The sequence below is a fragment of the Australozyma saopauloensis genome, chromosome 4 (genome assembly GCF_035610405.1).
Source record: "Australozyma saopauloensis chromosome 4, complete sequence".
Classification (NCBI taxonomy): Eukaryota; Fungi; Ascomycota; class Pichiomycetes; order Serinales; family Metschnikowiaceae; genus Australozyma; species Australozyma saopauloensis.
In genome coordinates this window covers 848890-867213 of record NC_086134.1, presented here as the reverse complement: position 1 = coordinate 867213, position 18324 = coordinate 848890, and the positions used below count along the sequence as shown (strand labels likewise).

The 18324-nt window shown below is 45.3% G+C and overlaps 9 protein-coding genes across 9 annotated transcripts; 7 read left to right on the top strand and 2 right to left on the bottom strand.

The window, feature by feature from the left end:
• Nucleotides 1–1187: 1187 nt before the first annotated feature.
• On the top strand, nt 1188–2210 carry PUMCH_003433 (uncharacterized protein; the record flags this gene model as incomplete). The annotated part of the gene is made up of 1 exon (XM_063022400.1): nt 1188–2210. The coding sequence occupies one exon, from the start codon at nt 1188–1190 to the stop codon at nt 2208–2210; it is 1023 nt and encodes a 340-aa protein (XP_062878470.1).
• Nucleotides 2211–2597: 387 nt separating this feature from the next.
• PUMCH_003432 (uncharacterized protein) lies at nt 2598–3131 on the top strand (the record flags this gene model as incomplete). The annotated part of the gene is made up of 1 exon (XM_063022399.1): nt 2598–3131. One exon carries the CDS (start codon nt 2598–2600, stop codon nt 3129–3131), a length of 534 nt encoding a protein of 177 aa, XP_062878469.1.
• An 840-nt stretch (nt 3132–3971) lies between these two features.
• Nucleotides 3972–4874, top strand: PUMCH_003431 (uncharacterized protein; the record flags this gene model as incomplete). The annotated part of the gene is made up of 1 exon (XM_063022398.1): nt 3972–4874. One exon carries the CDS (start codon nt 3972–3974, stop codon nt 4872–4874), a length of 903 nt encoding a protein of 300 aa, XP_062878468.1.
• Nucleotides 4875–5511: 637 nt separating this feature from the next.
• On the top strand, nt 5512–7131 carry PUMCH_003430 (uncharacterized protein; the record flags this gene model as incomplete). The annotated part of the gene is made up of 1 exon (XM_063022397.1): nt 5512–7131. One exon carries the CDS (start codon nt 5512–5514, stop codon nt 7129–7131), a length of 1620 nt encoding a protein of 539 aa, XP_062878467.1.
• Nucleotides 7132–7281: 150 nt separating this feature from the next.
• PUMCH_003429 (uncharacterized protein) lies at nt 7282–10446 on the bottom strand (the record flags this gene model as incomplete). The annotated part of the gene is made up of 1 exon (XM_063022396.1): nt 7282–10446. The coding sequence occupies one exon, from the start codon at nt 10444–10446 to the stop codon at nt 7282–7284; it is 3165 nt and encodes a 1054-aa protein (XP_062878466.1).
• Nucleotides 10447–11038: 592 nt separating this feature from the next.
• On the top strand, nt 11039–11638 carry PUMCH_003428 (uncharacterized protein; the record flags this gene model as incomplete). Its single annotated transcript, XM_063022395.1, has 1 exon — nt 11039–11638. One exon carries the CDS (start codon nt 11039–11041, stop codon nt 11636–11638), a length of 600 nt encoding a protein of 199 aa, XP_062878465.1.
• Nucleotides 11639–14002: 2364 nt separating this feature from the next.
• Nucleotides 14003–14863, top strand: PUMCH_003427 (uncharacterized protein; the record flags this gene model as incomplete). The annotated part of the gene is made up of 1 exon (XM_063022394.1): nt 14003–14863. The coding sequence occupies one exon, from the start codon at nt 14003–14005 to the stop codon at nt 14861–14863; it is 861 nt and encodes a 286-aa protein (XP_062878464.1).
• A 646-nt stretch (nt 14864–15509) lies between these two features.
• On the bottom strand, nt 15510–15917 carry PUMCH_003426 (uncharacterized protein; the record flags this gene model as incomplete). Its single annotated transcript, XM_063022393.1, has 1 exon — nt 15510–15917. One exon carries the CDS (start codon nt 15915–15917, stop codon nt 15510–15512), a length of 408 nt encoding a protein of 135 aa, XP_062878463.1.
• A 2219-nt stretch (nt 15918–18136) lies between these two features.
• PUMCH_003425 (uncharacterized protein) lies at nt 18137–18298 on the top strand (the record flags this gene model as incomplete). Its single annotated transcript, XM_063022392.1, has 1 exon — nt 18137–18298. The coding sequence occupies one exon, from the start codon at nt 18137–18139 to the stop codon at nt 18296–18298; it is 162 nt and encodes a 53-aa protein (XP_062878462.1).
• Between the last annotated feature and the right edge of the window lie 26 nt (nt 18299–18324).

Genomic DNA, 18324 nt, shown 5'->3' with positions numbered 1-18324 from the left:
GGAAGCAGACTGTTTTTCTTTGCAACCACGTCAAACTCTATTTGCAGGTCATCGAAGTCGAATTACTAAAGCCTCTTCCAACAACAAACCCCACAAAAAGACACACAAACAGAAACACAAAGAAGCAAAAAGGAAACTATTGCCAATGTCTTCTGAAATCAAACTTGATCTAGTTCAAATCTCATAAAATGTCACTCAACACACGATGACTTACCACAAACGGGTAATGTGACCTGCATATTGCTAGAGACGGATGGATGAGCATCTGGTGCTGTCTGCAGTACGCCATCGCTCCTATAAAAAGCCGCTCATCTGCCCAGCTCCAATTTTTCCTTTTGGCAACCTCGATCACAATGGTTTTGGACTGCTCAAACGCCACCGCTCACTTGGCCTCTTACGCTAAAAAAGACGGACTCGACGTCAAGACTTTGATCGACTCCGCCAACTTTGGTGGTTTGACCTACAATGACTTTTTGGTCTTGCCTGGTTTGATCAACTTCCCATCTTCCGCCGTCAAGTTGGAGTCCAAATTGACCAAGAAGATCTCGTTGAAGTCCCCTTTTGTGTCTTCCCCTATGGACACTGTCACCGAGGAGAACATGGCCATCCACATGTCTCTTTTGGGAGGCATTGGTATCATCCACCACAACTGTTCCGCTGAGGAGCAAGCTGAGATGGTGCGTAAGGTCAAGAAGTTCGAAAACGGTTTCATCAACGACCCTATTGTGGTTAGCCCTGAGATCACTGTTGGTGAGCTCAAGGCTTTGAAGAAGCAAGTTGGTTTCTCTTCCTTCCCTGTTACTGGTATGTGAAATATTCCCCTCATTTGCGAAGTCTCCATCTACTCTCTCCAATTTTCTAATTGGCGAGTGATTCTCTTTCTTTTTTTTATTTCCAATTTCTCTCTCCCTCGATCCCTCTTTCCCAATTCTCTCTCCCTCTTTCAACCTTTGCATTCTGATGATCAAACTCATTTTATAACTTTCGTTCTACCGAATAACATCAAACGATGTTGAGGACAACTTTTTACCTGAAGCAAAACTCGAGACTCCGCAATTCTTTGACTTGACATTGAACCTTTATACTAACTTTCAGAGGCCGGTAAGCCAGGCTCCAAGCTTGTTGGTATTGTCACCTCCCGTGACGTTCAATTCCACGAGGACGACTCCACCATCATCTCCGAAGTTATGACCACCGACTTGATCACCGCCAAGAAGGGCATCACTTTGGCCGAGGGTAACTCTTTGTTGAGAACCTCCAAGAAGGGTAAGTTGCCAATTGTTGACGAGGCCGGTAATTTGGTCTCCCTCATCTCTTTGACCGACTTGCAAAAGAACCAAAACTACCCAGACGCCTCCAAGTCTTTCCACTCCAAGCAATTGTTGTGTGGTGCTGCTATCGGTACCATCCAAGCTGACAGAGAGAGATTGACCAAGTTGGTTGAGGCTGGTTTGGACGTCGTCATCTTGGACTCCTCTAACGGTTCTTCCGTTTTCCAATTGGACATGATCAAGTGGATCAAGGCCACCTACCCTGAATTGCAAGTCATTGCCGGTAACGTCGTTACCAGAGAGCAAGCTGCTTTGTTGATTGAGGCTGGTGCCGATGGTTTGAGAATCGGTATGGGTTCTGGTTCCATCTGTATCACCCAAGAGGTTATGGCCTGTGGTAGACCTCAAGGTACCGCCGTCTACAACGTCTGCGAGTTCGCAAGCCAATTCGGTGTTCCATGTATCGCCGATGGTGGTATTGGTAACATCGGACACATCACCAAGGCCTTGGCTTTGGGTGCTTCCTGTGTGATGATGGGTGGTTTGTTGGCTGGTACCACCGAGACCCCAGGTGACTACTTCTACCGTGACGGTAAGAGATTGAAGACCTACCGTGGTATGGGTTCCATCGATGCCATGCAACAAACCTCCACCAACGCCAACGCCTCTACCTCTCGTTACTTCTCCGAGTCCGACAAGGTTTTGGTCGCTCAAGGTGTTTCTGGTTCCGTTGTCGACAAGGGTTCGATCACCAAGTTCATTCCATACTTGTTCAACGGTTTGCAGCACTCTTTGCAAGACATTGGTGTCCAGTCTTGCGAGGAATTGAGAGCTGCCGTTTACGGTGGTGAGGTCAGATTCGAGTTCAGAACTGCCTCTGCTCAATTGGAGGGTGGTGTTCACGGTTTGCACTCTTATGAGAAAAAATTGCACAACTAGATGTGTGTGCTCATGTATTTTAGATAATAGACGCTATGAAGTCATTTGATAGAGTTGTACAATCCCTAAGAACTGGAGTAAGAGATCTACTTGCAGAAATAGCATAAAAAGTATAAGTAGCATTTTCATGTTAATTTATGATGATCGACTATCAAAACAAGAACCGGTTATTCACAGCTTTGTGTCGTTAAAGACGTTGTAGAAATGTATAATTCAATCTCAAATAACTAATGAACAGTCATCTTTGCCAATTGAGTGAATGCACAAATACTACGAATAATTTACAATTAGTTGATAATCAAATTTCCAACGAAATTAGTTTTTGTGTTTACACACTTTAGTACCTCATTGTTATCCACAGTCTTATCTATACTGGTACTAGCAAAAATGAAGTACACCTCTGAATTCGACCCCGCTACCCAATCGGCGGCCACCAATATCGATCAAGATGTTGGAGCTTCCAGGGCTGAAAAGTACAAAAATACGCAAAAGGAGGTTTTGGCGTGGATCTTCGAGGTTTTGAATGTCTCGAACGAAAAACAGAGAGAATACACCGACGCGGGTGCAGATCTTGTAGACATCCTCAAGGATGGACAATTGCTTTGTCAAATTGGGAACAAGTACGGCCTAGACCTGTCGCCGACGGCCAAATGCCGTAACTCGAGGATGCCATTTGTTCAGATGGAAAACATCATGTTCTTCTTGCAATTCTGCGAGATGGTCGGTGTAGCTCATGATGAGATTTTCCAGACGATCGACTTGTTCGAGAGAAAGGATCCGTACCAGGTCGTAGTGACGTTGATGGCGTTTTCACGGTTGGCTAGTCAGAAGAGACCTGGTGTATTCAAGACTGCGATTGGTCCTCGGGCTGCGAGAGTGAAACCACAAGTTCCTGTGAAGCCATTTAAATTAAGACTGTGAATCTAGGTGTGGAATATGCCGAGATGGTGGTTTTTGAGGTGAGTTTAGACAAACTACGTTTCCATAGCTGGCGCTGATCAATTGCACAAGAGTTATCTAGATGTATTGAATGATTTGGTCTGCTTCTACTGATCACTATATTCCGGATCTGTGTGAACGAAAGCTCATCCCTTCTTTTGCAGAAATTGGTCTTCAAGATAGTCGCAGTGGACTGCAATCTCGAACATCTACTTGAGGAAGTTCTAAGTCCCAAAATATAGGAAGTGAGTCAGTCTCTCAATTCCCACGAATAGTAAGCGAACCAGTTTGTTTTATTTCGGCAAGCTCTCCACCACTCCCACGACATAACTTGGCTGGTTCTTGAGTCTCGAAAGAGTTACATGTGCAATAAGTAACGCCACAAATTGAAGCGAGCATTGATAATTACAATCGAATCAAACAACAAAAAATCCTAAGGAGGCTCACAACTATTCCAATGTCTGTTATGTTTTATCACACCGACGCAGCCAATGACATACAGACTAAAACAAAGCAAACAATAAAACAATGATTTGCGACAATACAAAAGCAAAAACTAAAAAACTTCCTGAGACAAGAATGAAACCATTCTAAGAAAAAAAAATCATTGCTTTCCCAATCCGATTTGATTTCCACATTCTTCATGGACATCTCCCTCAGATGCAGGTAGAGGGATGCTCATCTCCATTTTTTTTTGAGGGTACATCACATTTGACCTACAGCAGAACCACACCTCCACAAGTGCAGCACAAAGCACAGATTTTCTTTTCCCTTTATTTCATTTCAGACCCTTAATTATTGCATCCATTTAATCCCGCCACCATGTCTGACGATCTCATCTGGTCGGTGATCAATGACAAGTTCTGTTCCTTCAAAATCAAACCAGGCAAGGGCCAGGACTTCTGCCGTAACGAATACAACGTCAGCGGTTTGTGTTCGCGCCAAACATGTCCATTGGCCAACGCTCGTTACGCCACGGTCAAAAACGTCGAGGGTAAGTTGTACCTCTACATGAAAACTGCCGAAAGAGCACACATGCCTGCAAAGCTTTGGGAGAGAGTCAAATTGCTGAAAAACTACACCAAGGCCTTGGAGCAGGTCGACCACCACTTGCAATACTGGCAGGAGTTCTTGATCAACAAATGTAAGCAGAGATTGACCCGGTTGACCCAGGTTGCAGTCACTGAAAAGAGACTAGCGATGCGTGAAGAGGAACGTCATTACGTGGGAATCAAGCCCAAGATCAAGCGTAGAGAGGAGAACAGAGAGCGCAAGGCCTTGGCTGCCGCCAGAATCGAGAAGGCTATTGAGAAGGAGTTGTTGGATAGATTGAAGAGTGGTGCCTACGGTGACAAGCCATTGAATGTCGACGAGAAGATCTGGAAGAAGGTTCTCGGGAAGGTTGACGAGGTCGACGATGAAGAGGAGGAGTTCGATGAGGATGACGACGTTGTGTTGGAGTCTGGTGACGAAGAGGACTTTGGCCAAGTTGAGTATGTTGAAGACGACGGAGACGACGAGTTGGTCGACATGGAGGATTTGGAGAAGTGGTTGGGTGACGACTCCAGCTCCGACAATGAGAGCGACAACGACAGCGAAACCGAGACCAAGAAGGGAGACAAGAGAAGCGGGAGCGGTGCTGCTGGCGACAAGAAGAGAAAGAAGAGACGTGGACATGTCGAGATTGAGTACGAGGACGACATCCAGACCAACATCGCTGCCTAGGCTAGATACCACTGTATATTTTTACGGGCCCGGAGGGCTCTCTGCATCATCCATCAATACATTGTGTTATAGAAATGCTGTAGGGGTTAGAATAAAGAGATAGAAAAGAAGATTGAGAAGCTTGTGACTATTGTGACGGTCTTTCTGAAATGAGCTGTTTTAGAATGTCTCTGTGTTAATTCTCCCTCGAGTGGATGGACTAATTAGGGTTAGGCGCCATGACCCATACCCAATTTCCAACCGATGAAAGTTTCTATCGATATACCTGTACCCAATCTGATCTCAAAAAAATTTAATTGGTCTCTATCCCCACTGTATTCCTCCCCCCTCAAGGACTTCCTTGAGTATCCTTCAGTCATACTCCAATACTCAACTACACAACATAATAAGAAATCAAACCAAAACTACACAAACTCACATCACATTCAATACCTACCACCCACTCCACTCTCCAATATAAATCCCCCAAAAAAAATACACCCGCTCATCTCTCCAAACGATGTCTCACCTGAAACCGTTAGCCGCCGCACAGCACCTCTGCGCGCACCTACACACAGCTAATACATCCGAATCCATGATGCCCTTCTAGAAACCACACCACCTCCACTTTTCCAACCTCATCGCCATCTCATCCACTATGTCTGCAGGCGGCCACAACGGCGAAGGCGGCGCTGCCCGAAGACAGTCGTTTTTGGACATAGGCGGCCCAAACTCCATCACCAATTTCGCTTCCTCGCTTCAAAGAGCCCACATCTACATGGAACAGGCCGTGAACGACGGCGCTTCCATGTATGAGGGCCAGGCTTCGGGAGACTTGTCGCCATGTACCTCTCCTCAGCCGGTATTGCCGTATGCTGGCGCCAACGGGACTTCTGGGAAGGGTGCTTCGAGCTATGGATCGACAGCCCATAGTCATAGACAGGGAGGGGGCTGTAGCGAACAGTTCCGTAATTTCGACTTTCCCCATGATGAGGAAACCGCCGTTGCTGAGCCCTTGCATAGAACGGCTAGCCGGCGTGAGAGTATCTCATCCACCGTAATCGGGTTCGGCTCCTCCACCGCTCCACAAACGATATTCAACTCTGTAAACACGCTCATGGGCATTGCCATGCTCTCGCTTCCATTTGCGTTCCGGCTCACGGGATGGGTGTTGGCGACGGTGCAGTTGTGCTTGGTGGCATGGGTGACCAGTAAAACCGCCAAAATCTTGGGCCTGATCTTGCGTAAGAACAAGCACTTGTTTTCGTATGGAGACATTGCGTATGCGTACGGCGGCAGTAAGTTCCACGCCTTCGCTACGTTCACCTTCACCTTGGATCTTTTGGGTGCGCTCTTGTCCTTGGTCTTAATCTTCGCTGACTCCTTTTCAATTCTCTTTCCTCGCGTCAACGCCGTCGTCTTCAAGCTCTTAATCGTGGCAGTGACCTTTGTCACGTCGTTTCTTCCTTTATCGACTGTGTCTTTCATCAGTTTGTTTGGAGTCATGTGTTCCGGCGCTGTGTTGGTCTGTGTTGGGATTTGTGGCTTTTTCTCGACGAAAACCCCTGGCTCGTTGCTCTATCCTGCCGCCACCTCCTTGTGGCCTTCCTCTTTTCTGGATATCCTTCTCAGTTGGGGTTTGTTCATGGCGCCCTGGGGTGGTCACCCTGTTTTCCCTGAATTGTACAGAGACATGCGCCATCCTAGGAAGTACGACATGTGCTGCAATTCTGCGTTTCTGTTTACCTTCTTGCTGGACTATGCAATTGGTGCAGTTGGTTACTTGATGTTCGGCGCGGATGCGAAGGACTCTCTCACAAAGAACCTCATGTCAAACAAGGCATACCCTGACTGGGTGAGTCCAGCTTGTTGTACCCTTCTCGGTCTACTTCTGGCTTCGAAATTGGCTCTTATTGTGCGTCCTGTGATCACGGTTGCTGAAAGACTCATCCCTTCAAAAGAATCCGAATTCATTACCTACAAGAACGGATCCCGTGCATCTGAGAGTCCTGTTAAAGCCATTTTCGCGCGTATAATTGTCCTTTCGCTTGTTTTTGTTATGTCCATCCTATTCACTTCCTTTGGCCAGATTATGGCTTTCTTTGGAAGCGCCATCTGTTTCACAATCTGTGTCACCCTTCCATTATTGTTCCACATGAAGTTCAACAAGGAAGAGATGTCCATCTATCTGAGAGGACTTACTGCTGTTGGTGTTGTTTTCGGTGTCATCGGCGCCGTTGGAGGGACATACGCTGCGGTTGTTGAAACCCCTTCGTAAAACAAGGAAGTCAATTGAGTATGTATTATAATATTATTATGTAATTTTGACTTGTTTATTCTGAGATTACTATTAGAAGACCGTATAAACATATTCGACAAATCATGAATCCATATGACGATCTATAAGTGTTCATACCATAACAGGTATTTAATGCCCAGGTTCTGCCTTTGACGAACGTTTAGTTGGTCTTCTGCGCTCGCCATGAGTATCCATATGCATGTGATTAGGGTTCGAGTATAATGATGAGTAGAGGACCTGGTCCTGGTTAGACTTAGCTAAGTAGTCTGCCATGACCTGGGATCCAGATGAAAAGCTGCGGTGGCTTGATGGGGGTCTGAAATCCGCTGAGAATGAGCGACCGGGCATCATTCTCTCTGAGGGAGGATAGGCCGCATGTTGGACTGGGTAATGGTGATGACGGTGGTCAATAGGAGGGGCAAACTGGCCATAGATTGCAGAAGAAATCGGGGCGTCTCGAATATCATCGAAATAGCCCAGTTTGTTGTGGAATACTTTTTCGTGGCGATACATTTTTTTTGGCTTGTGTTTCTTGGGGCTGCCTGTGCCGATGATAATGGAAATATCCTCATCTTCAAGGACGCTTCCTTCGTCATCTGACAGGACGTCCAAGTCATTGTCTGTAACAGTGAGATCACTGACTTCATGCTCATCCCTCTCAGGCTGAGATGCATTCTCAAATGCTCCAACTCTACCACTGTCAAGAGGTTTGAATTTCTGATGTCCCGGCCCAAACTTTTGAGCAGAGTAGAACACATCAGTGTCAGAGGTCACATAGTGTCTCTCGTACTTACCGGCTTTCTTCGGAGTCTTAATACTCTCTTTTGTATCATCTGCTCCGTCAGTCTCCTCAGAGGGTGCATCAGTCAGAATACCAAAGACCATTGCCGCTTCTTGATCAATTGATTCGAGACGATCTGGACTGCCAGATCGGGCAGCAGGGCCAGATGCAGAATCGGGATCTTCACCAACACTCTGCGGATCTCTTTTCTTGAAACTAAATTTCAAGGGATTTCCACATCTGTCTTTACCAAAACTGATGTTAAACTGACTGTACTTTCTGAAGAAATCGCCAGAATCGCCAATACGTTGAGTTATTTTCCCTTCATCGCCTGACTTGAAGTTGTCAACAAGTTCAATTGCGTCTGCAATGTTGAGAAAATTGACAAATCCACAATTTTTTTTATGATAGAAGTTGACTTGTTCAATCTCACCGAAACGAGCGAAATCACGACGAAGTTCGTCTTCGTCTGGCATCACCACTCCGGTGCTACGGTCCTTGCCTTTTCTGTATCCAATGTATACGTTTCTGGAGGCACCAGCAGTCACCGCCAAAGCAATGTCACGATTCAAAGGTCCAGAGTGATTCTTTCCCCATTTGACACATACCTCATTGCCATGAATAACCAACTGATGATACACCTGGTGCATCATGAAGAACTTGAGGGCGGCAGCAGGGTCTATGAAAGTAATAAAGCAGATTCTTTTGCCGGGGTAGGATTTAATCCACTCGACCAAACCACCAGCGCGAACATTATTAGCAATTTCCTCAACTGTGGTACTTGGATGCAAGTTTCCCAAAAAGAGAGTTCTATTTTGTGCATTAGCAGGATCTAATTGGGGATGTTGCACGAAAGGGACTACTGGAGCTCCAGCACCACTGGCACTGCTGTGGTGATTGGAACCCTCATAGTTGAGAGAAGAAAGCGACGCAGCCAGCCGCGCCAAATACAGATAAGAAGTGCTTTTGGTGAATGGGTCGTTTAAGTCCCCGTGCAATGAATTGAGAAGGCCCTCGGAGTTGCTTGAGGAAACGGATACCAAGTCATCGTCACGAACGAAGGAGTCCAATGCTGTAGAACCATCGATGCCCTGCAGAGCATAATTTTCGAGAGTTTCACTCACAGAAGCAAGGCCTTTGGAGCTCGAGCTTCTTTGTCCTCCTGAATGACTGGAATGTGCAGAATCGACGGTCTCGGCGTATGAATCGTCTGGCATCTCCGACAGGTGAGATCTTGAGCGAGTCAGACGTTTCTTCACGTATGAATGATTAGCGAGAGAAGTGGAAGATACAGAATGTGAAGTGGGAGCGCTCTTTCTTTGAAGATGTTCGGAATGAATGTCCAGACGATCGCAACGATCCTGGGCGAAGTCTACGGAGATAAACTTCAAGTCTTCTGTTTTGTCTTCCTTTATACTGGGAGTCAACCGTTTTTTGATGTGTTCGTATGCTTTAATCGAGGAGTCAATTGAGGTGAAGTGAAGAGTAACCTCAATCTCTGCGTCTCCAGGCACGAGACTCAAATGTTCAATCTCACCAAAGCGAGAGCACTTTGCACGGATGTTGTCCTCCAAAATTTCTTGGGAAGCAGCATCGTCATCTTTAGAAATGGCGAACAGAAGTGCTCTGGAAGCATTGAATTCGTGAATATAGTTGAGAGTCTTCACCTTGATGAGATCCTGGTTGTTTATATTGCTTCCCACCGACTCATTGAGAGAGATCTGGAGGTGTTTTGAGTTGTGCAATTTTTCTCGGAGAAGACGCAAGTTGCTGTGGTTCTTTGCGTATTTCTGGACGAAATAAAGGGAGATCTGGGTATTGACAAATGAAATGCTACAGGACTTGACTTCGTCTTGTGGTTTGAGCCATGCGGGACAAGGAACACTGAACATTTTACAGTACTCGATAGGACCGACGTCTATGGCATCCAAAAGATCTGACAAGGAGACATCTTTGCTGATGAAGCGCAACATGACCGTTCGCGACAATTTTAAGTGTTCGATGCTATTATGGTTCGATGCATGTTGGGCCAAATATGGCAACACCGGCAGAGAATGGGCCCGTAGGAAAGGTGGGGCTGAGCCCATGGCGGGGCTGGCGTATCCATGGGGCGGCTGGTACACGGGAAACGCACGCGACAGATGAGAATTATGGCGTGGCAGAGGAGGCTGCAGCGGGAGAAATGTCGCATGGCCCATGTACGGAGACGGCGTGGCCAACAAATTGGATGGAAGCATGGGTGTGAATGGGAACTCTGCTGGAGTCATGGGTATCAGGCCCGGATACAAGTAGTAGGGCGCGTGAGCAGGCACATGGGCATGGGCATGAGCGTGTTGCAGCACTAGTTGTGGGCCTAGCGGCGCATAGTCGTGTGCATTATACATGGAGAGGTCTTGGTGAAGGTGTTGCAGCGAACCGCCTCTGGATCTCAGAATATTTCGAGAGCTGCTGGCATAAGGGCCGCCCAGGGCCGATGCAAGTCTTGGGTTTGAGTTATTATTTCGCTGGTACATGTTTGGTGGGCAGATTGTTGGAAGATTTTAAACAGACGCGGGTTGGCGAAAGAGGAAGTGTGAATAAGACAGGTACGAAAGCAGGCAATCTAATTGGACAAGAAGCTGAACCAAGCACGAACGGAGAACAACCAAACCACTAACGGAACAATTCGGCCACGGGGTTGGCGGAGCGATAGGTGGTGCTGCTAAAACACAGGCAACAGAATACCCAGCAACGAGAGCAGAAGAGCAAAACAAACAGAAAACAGAGATCGCGACGGTGCGGATGTTCCTTTAAAATTTGGATATTTCTGGTCTACAATTGAGCACGGGCGGCTACCCAATATATTCTCCTACAACAAGGAAGTAGAGACGAAACGGGAGAAGAAAAGAAGACCCGAGACCGGAGAAAGGAGTACAAAAAAAACCGGCGCGGAGCGGGTGGATACACACACTTAGGGAGGATGGACGGTTGGCGAAGACAAGTCCAGAATCAACACAAGAGAGTTCCCTAGAAGTTGAAGAAAAAAGAAGTGGTGAGCGCAGGAGCATAGGTAACGCCGGCGGGTCTAAATTAGGGAGTGCGTGGGAACAAGTGAGGTTTTGGGGGATGGATGGAGACGTGCATGCAGGCGGGTGTATCTTGACGGTGCATGGCGAGTGGGCGCCTGTCTGCAGTCTCTGGAACACTCATTGCCTGGGCTTTGTGGCTGGGGTACAGGAGAATTACCGACTGTGTGGTTTTCTGCAGGCGGTGCATGAGGCTGCATGGGTACGCATACAGGCTGACGGCCAAATATGGGAAACGGTCCTGTCTCTGGCTGGGGTTACGATCGTTGCTGTTGCAATCCCGCCTGTTAGCTCCCCATTCGCCATTGTGGAGGCTCACCTTCCAATTGGGAAGATGGGATGGAGTTTGCAGTCGATGGGCCGGAGGGATGCCAGACTGTTGGAAGAAAAAAATAGATTGGTTTCGATGAAGCGCAGCGCGTGGGGGGCTCTGCGCAAGGCTTCGAAAATAGAATCAGTTGGCGGCGGACCGAACGGCTGCGGCACAATTCCTGTGCGATCAAAGGTATCTGCCGTCCCCCAATATCCCCGTTTCTTCGGTACGAATGATGTGGGAAATTGCGCGATCCGTATATGGGCTAAATATGGACATAGATATGGGCGGCATTGGTGGACCGTTGCCGTAGACGTGCAACGTTGATCTACGGACTTTTTTGAGGCTGGGGTTGGTAGAATGAGACGGGAGCTTTTGGGGACCGAAGCTGAAGACCACATGACGGAGGTGATTTTATGAAATGTTTATTTTAGTCTTTTCAGTCTTTTATGCTTATTGTTCTGTTTTTTTTTTTTTTTTACTCACAGTTCTTTTTGGAACATTTGTAGGGTATAGGCTACTTGCACGCTCACATACGTCTTACGGGCACATCCATGCATAATTACATAGTTAAATCCAAGAAATCTTCCTCTTGTGTTCCTTTCACTTTTCGTTTCTTACATTTATACACAAACACACAATAATTCATAGTTTGTACTTGCCGACTGACTTGCTTACATCACTTCCATACATACTTTCTCACTTACATACAACTTCTCACTTACATACAACTTCTCACTTACATACAACTTCTAACTTACATACATACTTACTCACTTACATACATACTCGCTCACCTACACACACGCATACACATACCATATGCATACATATGCACAGCTCAACACACACTATCGTATGCACAAAAATAAACTTTCACATATACTTGCCAACATTCGTTGAGGCTCGTTACCTAAGCCATATCGGTGTTTTCATGTTACCCGCTTAAGCAAACCTTCTTCGGTGCCGAACTATATTTGGAGGCTGCGTGTCAAGCCACTGGCGTCAAGTGCTTTGCTCACCGTTTTGGGCCATACTGCTGGAATTCTGTTGTCAAATGTATCATACGATGCAAACTGGAGCACCAAACAGGCTGTGGAGAGCGCCGGGGTGCGCAACGGAATACAGCTTTGTTTCGGGTAATTGATCTAATTGGTCTAGTACCAAATGGGTTTAGAATTCCAGTGCGGCTTTTCTTTAAATTAGGTCCGTTTAAGCCTACAATCCGATCCCGAAACCTTCAAGAAATTCTGTCACAGAAATAGACAAAATGGAGCTTTTCTAATTAAATTCTGGTATTGTTTTGGTTTCAAACTCCGAAAAGAGGCTCCTACAGAATTGTTTTTCGTTGACGCTGATGTCAATCCAGCGCCTAAGTGGGCTCTGCCGCAGTGCATAGGCGACGTACAGCCCCACTCGAGCTGATTCCGGAAATCTTTGGCCGAGGCCGTGTTCGGAGGCTGCAACCATGTGGAATGTGAAAGCTTTTTTTTTGCGCACCGCCTTTGCCGGAGAATCATTTGCACGGCCCTCGTGAGGTGTTTGGACTGCTTGTGTTGGTGGGCACTTCGGGAGTCGGAGTGGTGACGTGCCCGGTTATGTAACAAGCTCCATGTGTAGACGCGGCGCTACCACCAATTGAAGGAAACATGTGCAGATTTGATAACTGGTCTGGGGTATTGAGTGCCGGTTCTAAGGGTGGCTATTTCTTTTCTTTTTTTTCTTTTGTGAGTATTGAGTTTCAAGTTGCAACATCAATTACATGGCGAGGAAGTTGAATGGATTAGGTAGTGACTTTCGAGGGATAGGTATGCAAGAACATTGTAAAGTGAATTGTAATTAGGAGTTGATACTTGAGGATATGGTCTGGGACACGCTTCGATTCAGGCCGTTCCACAATGTGTGTTATTTCTGGAGCTAGACGTTACACAGTGAATATGTTTTTAGATCCAAAACAATCAGACATGGTACTTATCCTATATTGATGACTCCAGGTTAATAACTAATGGTCTATTTATTTGTGATTGCGACAAGCTTGAAACATTTTCGTTGTGCATTCTATCGCTTTCTTTCAGCTCAATCAATCCATTTTTATTTAAATTGTAGACAATTAGCGGATTTGGTGAAAAACGCTATCATAGTGACAAACACTAAGAACAACAGAACTTGGTATTTGTATGAAGCTGGTAAACATGAATTATCTCACGTCTCACTTGATCATATCAATTTGAACTCAATTGGGCTGACAAATAATTTCGGTTCCATACTATGTCCGATTTCTGCTCCCTACAGACTATGATGTAACACATTCAAGTTGAGCAAATCAGAAAACATTCCGAACTTGTCACTGAATTTCAAAATAATTGAGCAATTCAACAGTTATCAATCTCAAAATAAAGTTTATATGCCTTGATCCCCTTCATCCCAAAGCGCCAGACAAGACATACGCCAAAGATCAGTGTCACCCAATCGACCAGACCCAAAAGTATTCAACAAAAACTTCGACAATTTCAATTAATAAATCCAATATCCAATGATCGCTTCCTGATTTTTCACCCTCACTCACACTCACAACACAACACACTACACCACACACCTACTATTGCACCCGCTAACATATCCACCCCTTATCATACACTGTGGAAGCACCCACAACCTTAAATAAACAAGCAAAAAAAAATAATACACCAAATGTTTTTCAAACGCCCTCCCCGCCCTGATCCGAAAAATATATTTAAATGCACCCATCCTCCACCCTGTTCTCTCACAGAAACAAGAGGAAAAAAAACAACGAGCGACCTGCACACAGCGCGCGCAGCAGCATCACCGAGCCCATTTTTTCTCCCCTGTTATGAATTCCTCCCCCCACTACTAGTCACTAAATCAAAAACATACACAGACATCATGGCTACTACTGAAGTCCCTACCTTCAAATTGGTCCTCGTCGGAGACGGTGGTACTGGTAAAACCACCTTCGTCAAGAGACATTTGACTGGTGAGTTCGAAAAGAAGTACATTGCTACCTTGGGTGTCGAGGTCCACCCATTGGGCTTCCACACCAACTTCGGAGAGTTGAAGTTCGACGTCTGGGACACTGCCGGCCAGGAGAAGTTCGGAGGTTTGAGAGACGGTTACTACATCAACGGTCAATGTGGTATCATCATGTTCGACGTTACCTCCAGAATCACCTACAAGAACGTTCCTAACTGGCACCGTGACTTGGTCAGAGTTTGTGAGAACATCCCAATTGTGTTGTGTGGTAACAAGGTCGACGTCAAGGAGCGTAAGGTCAAGGCTAGAACCATCACTTTCCACAGAAAGAAGAACTTGCAATACTACGACATTTCTGCCAAGTCCAACTACAACTTCGAGAAGCCATTCCTTTGGTTGGCCCGTAAGTTGGTTGGTAACCCTCAATTGGAGTTCGTTGCCTCCCCAGCTTTGGCTCCACCTGAGGTCCAAGTTGACCAAGACTTGTTGAAGCAATACCAACAAGAGATGGAGCAAGCCGCTCAAATGCCTTTGCCTGATGAGGACGATGCTGACTTGTAAGCAGTTGGTGTGTGATTGCGTGCTGCTGCCGTTGTATGTGATATGTATTAATACACGGTCATTCATAAACATTGTAGATTTGTGCTTGTTGGAGAGTGGTAGATTTAAGTGAGACGATAAATTGCAATGTGTTACTTTTCTTGAGTTTGACTGAACAATGGTGTTTGCTAGAATATTAGATGTGGTGCACTATTGGATTTATTGATGTATACGATACGATTTATGGAATGGAACGACGACTCGATCGGGATATCATGGCACCACGTAAACAAATCCTGCTTCAGTGATATGTCGAAAAAAGATTGTGACTTCCATTTTTCAGAGATCGAGCATTATTGGAACTTTTCCAATGTCCACTGTAGACTCCCTATGCGTAGAATTGCTATCTCCAAACCAATTCAAGTAGCCCTTTGAAAGATCTTAGTAGCGGTCGTTAAATGATTTTCAATTTTGTGATCCTCATTTGTTTCGTGAGGCTGTTCAGCCCACCTCAAAGATCTGAGTATCGCCCCAACAGAACTGCGAGAGTCGGGATAAAATCATCCTGAACTTCTACCAACAGAAACCTCCCAAGGATATCTATTCGACGGTCGCTCCTATGCGTGTCTTTGCTGGCCCTTTCATATACGATATCACATGAATGATGCTAAATTTCTGGATTCAGACGAGCAGCATGCACATTTATCAGATTGACATATTCCTCTGTATGCTTCAATGCAGCAGGTGGCGGCGCAGGCATTCCGTGGAGTGTTGGCGGCGGCGGAAGACAAAATGACTCTTCAACATCCTCTGCTCGCTTCACCAACAATCGTTCCTTTTCACGTTGTTTTGCAGTAGCGTATTCATCAGGACCAGGTGCCGGAGAGGCCAAGTAGGCAAGATCGAGGCTATAACTCGTTTCCAGTGGATCCCAAATGCCTAGTTGTGTAGCCTTGGTTTGGTAGTAAGAACAGTATAACTTGATGTGGTTCTTTCCCAGTAGATGCAGCTTCCTCACACTGATTTTGTCATGGGTGAGATATGATTTACAGTAATCACAGTAGTACTTCGGCATGGCCTATATGTGTTTTTGTGGTGTGTGTTTAGAATTGAAACCGAATCAGTTCTCAGTTTGGGGTAGGTAATGTCGTCTATGTATTAGCGCGGAATTATATCTTGCTTTCCCGATTGCCTCTCTTGGAATTGTCTATTGAAGAATATTTGGCTGGATTAAGGATGTAGATATGTGATTTCAACAAGAGATGGTAGTGGTTAATGTGTATTGAGATAGAGGTTGGAGAAGGCTTAGGTTGTCAGTGGTAGATTGAGAATATAAATAATATTGTAAAATTCAATCAAAAAAGGAGTGTAATTTGTATTCTTTATTTGTTTTACAAGTTCGGTCGTCGCTTGTGATTCCGTGACTATGAGTTCTGAATTAGCACTTGAAAGAGCCCAATCCTGGGACAAAGTAGTGAAGACCCTGGAGTAGAGAAATGGATCTTTATGCGGAAGCCAATAAGCACTAAATGCATGAAGTTTTCGATTAGGATGAAGATGCAATGGCAAAATTGCTTCTAGTTTAGCACACATAGGCACTACGTTATGTTAATAACAACGTCGACGTAGTGCAGCCATTACTACTCTGAAGTGCAGCCTCAGAATTTGATCCCAAAATTTATTGTGGAAATACATGTGCTATTGAAGTGAGGGGGGTTCATAGCTGAGACCCAGTGCCAGTTACATACTTGTACTCAAACAGTAGAAACTACTCAATGAACTTTCTAATAAGAGGAAACGCTAACATAAACAAAAGGTATTACAATTTTAGACAAATAAGGAACTTCTTATAAAACCAAAAAAACGAACTTTCGGTTGCGGCCATATCAAGTGGAAAATACTGTTTCCCGTCCGATCAACGTTAGTCAAGCCACTTAGAGCCACACTGAGTAATGCAGTGGGAGACCATGTGTGAAATTGTGGTGCTGCAATCTTTTTTTCTTCTGTTGAATGGATCGATTCGTTTTTGCAATGCTATGAAATCTTTCTCTCTATATTTGATTCGATTAATATCCATAAGACTGTGGATCATCCTCTTCTTGATGATCTCATTTAATGATGTATTGGATGATTGGCGAGGAAACAAGTACAACCTTGGAATTTCGCCTTATTTTGTTGAAGGTTCATGAGAGAACAATGGTAATGAATGTTTCAAATCTTCAGCTGGGATCATTAATGATCCGTTAGATAATCGAATTCTGGAACGAATGTTCCTAGTACTTCTTGAACCTGATCTAACCACCGTTTGGCCTACGCCAACCAAACAGAAAAAGAACAAAAAATATAGCAAGAAGACCATCTAAAAATACTCTCTATAATTTTCTATCCAAATTTAATAAAATTCACCTTGTTTCTTGTACTGAAATCGTTCGAGTCGGTCACGTGACTGCGAACCTGTCCAATCATACCGAGTCCCCACCAACCCCCAGTCGGTGCTCGCACGCCTCCGCTCTCGGTGATGTCTTAACAATTCACCACGGTATCAATCCAATCTAGTTAAGTTACGGTCATGTTCAAGCAGTCGATTGTATGTACCACGATCTATAGAAGAAGCGTGCCCTTTTTACGGATGTCCCAGTGAAATTCCAGTGAATTTTGGCCCATGGTGGCCCGAGAAATGACCGTTCGAGTGTTTAGAATGAGTATCCACACAATTTCCCACAGATAACGAGTCCGAATGAAAGAAGAGGTCCCAGAATAATGGATTCCCGAGTTTGCATAGCTTTTTCCATTCAAATGTGCCGATTTTATCATGGTTATGCTAGATAGTATAGGGAAACAAATCACGGAGAAGCCATACATCGGAAGACCCTATATCGATTGAGAAGGCATAATTGAACTAGTCTTTTTCTCCATGATTTACACCTTCTTGTTGCAAACCAGTCAATTATCTCATTCCATGCAATTTAATGGCCTTCTCTGATATCCTATTCAGTATATGATGCATAACCAGTTTAACGATATATGCTTCATCCCCTTGAAATCTGTTCATTCAAACAATGAGTCCTCCACTTTCCCATCTCAGACTTCTCATTTGCCAATCTCGTATTCACTCACTCTTCCTATCACTTTCTCAAACTCCATACTAACAACCAGCGCGCTTTGTCTTCCAGAAGATTGTTTGCTTCTACTCCAAGAAGCAACAACTTGATTTCTGAATTGTACGTCCAGCAAATCAAGCAATTCAAGCCATCCGTGGTTGCTTCTGACGCCGACGCCGTCAAGCCATTCCAGATGCCAACCAAGCCTGCTGTTCCTAGCCAGGAGATCAACGCTGACGCTGTTGCTCAATACGAGGCCTCCAATGTCGAGACCACTGCTACTCCAGCTGCCAACTCTGAGGCTGCTACCGAGGAGGACTGGTTCGTTTTCGAGGAGCAGGACGAGCACCACTAAACAGACTGACTGACGACAATGCATAG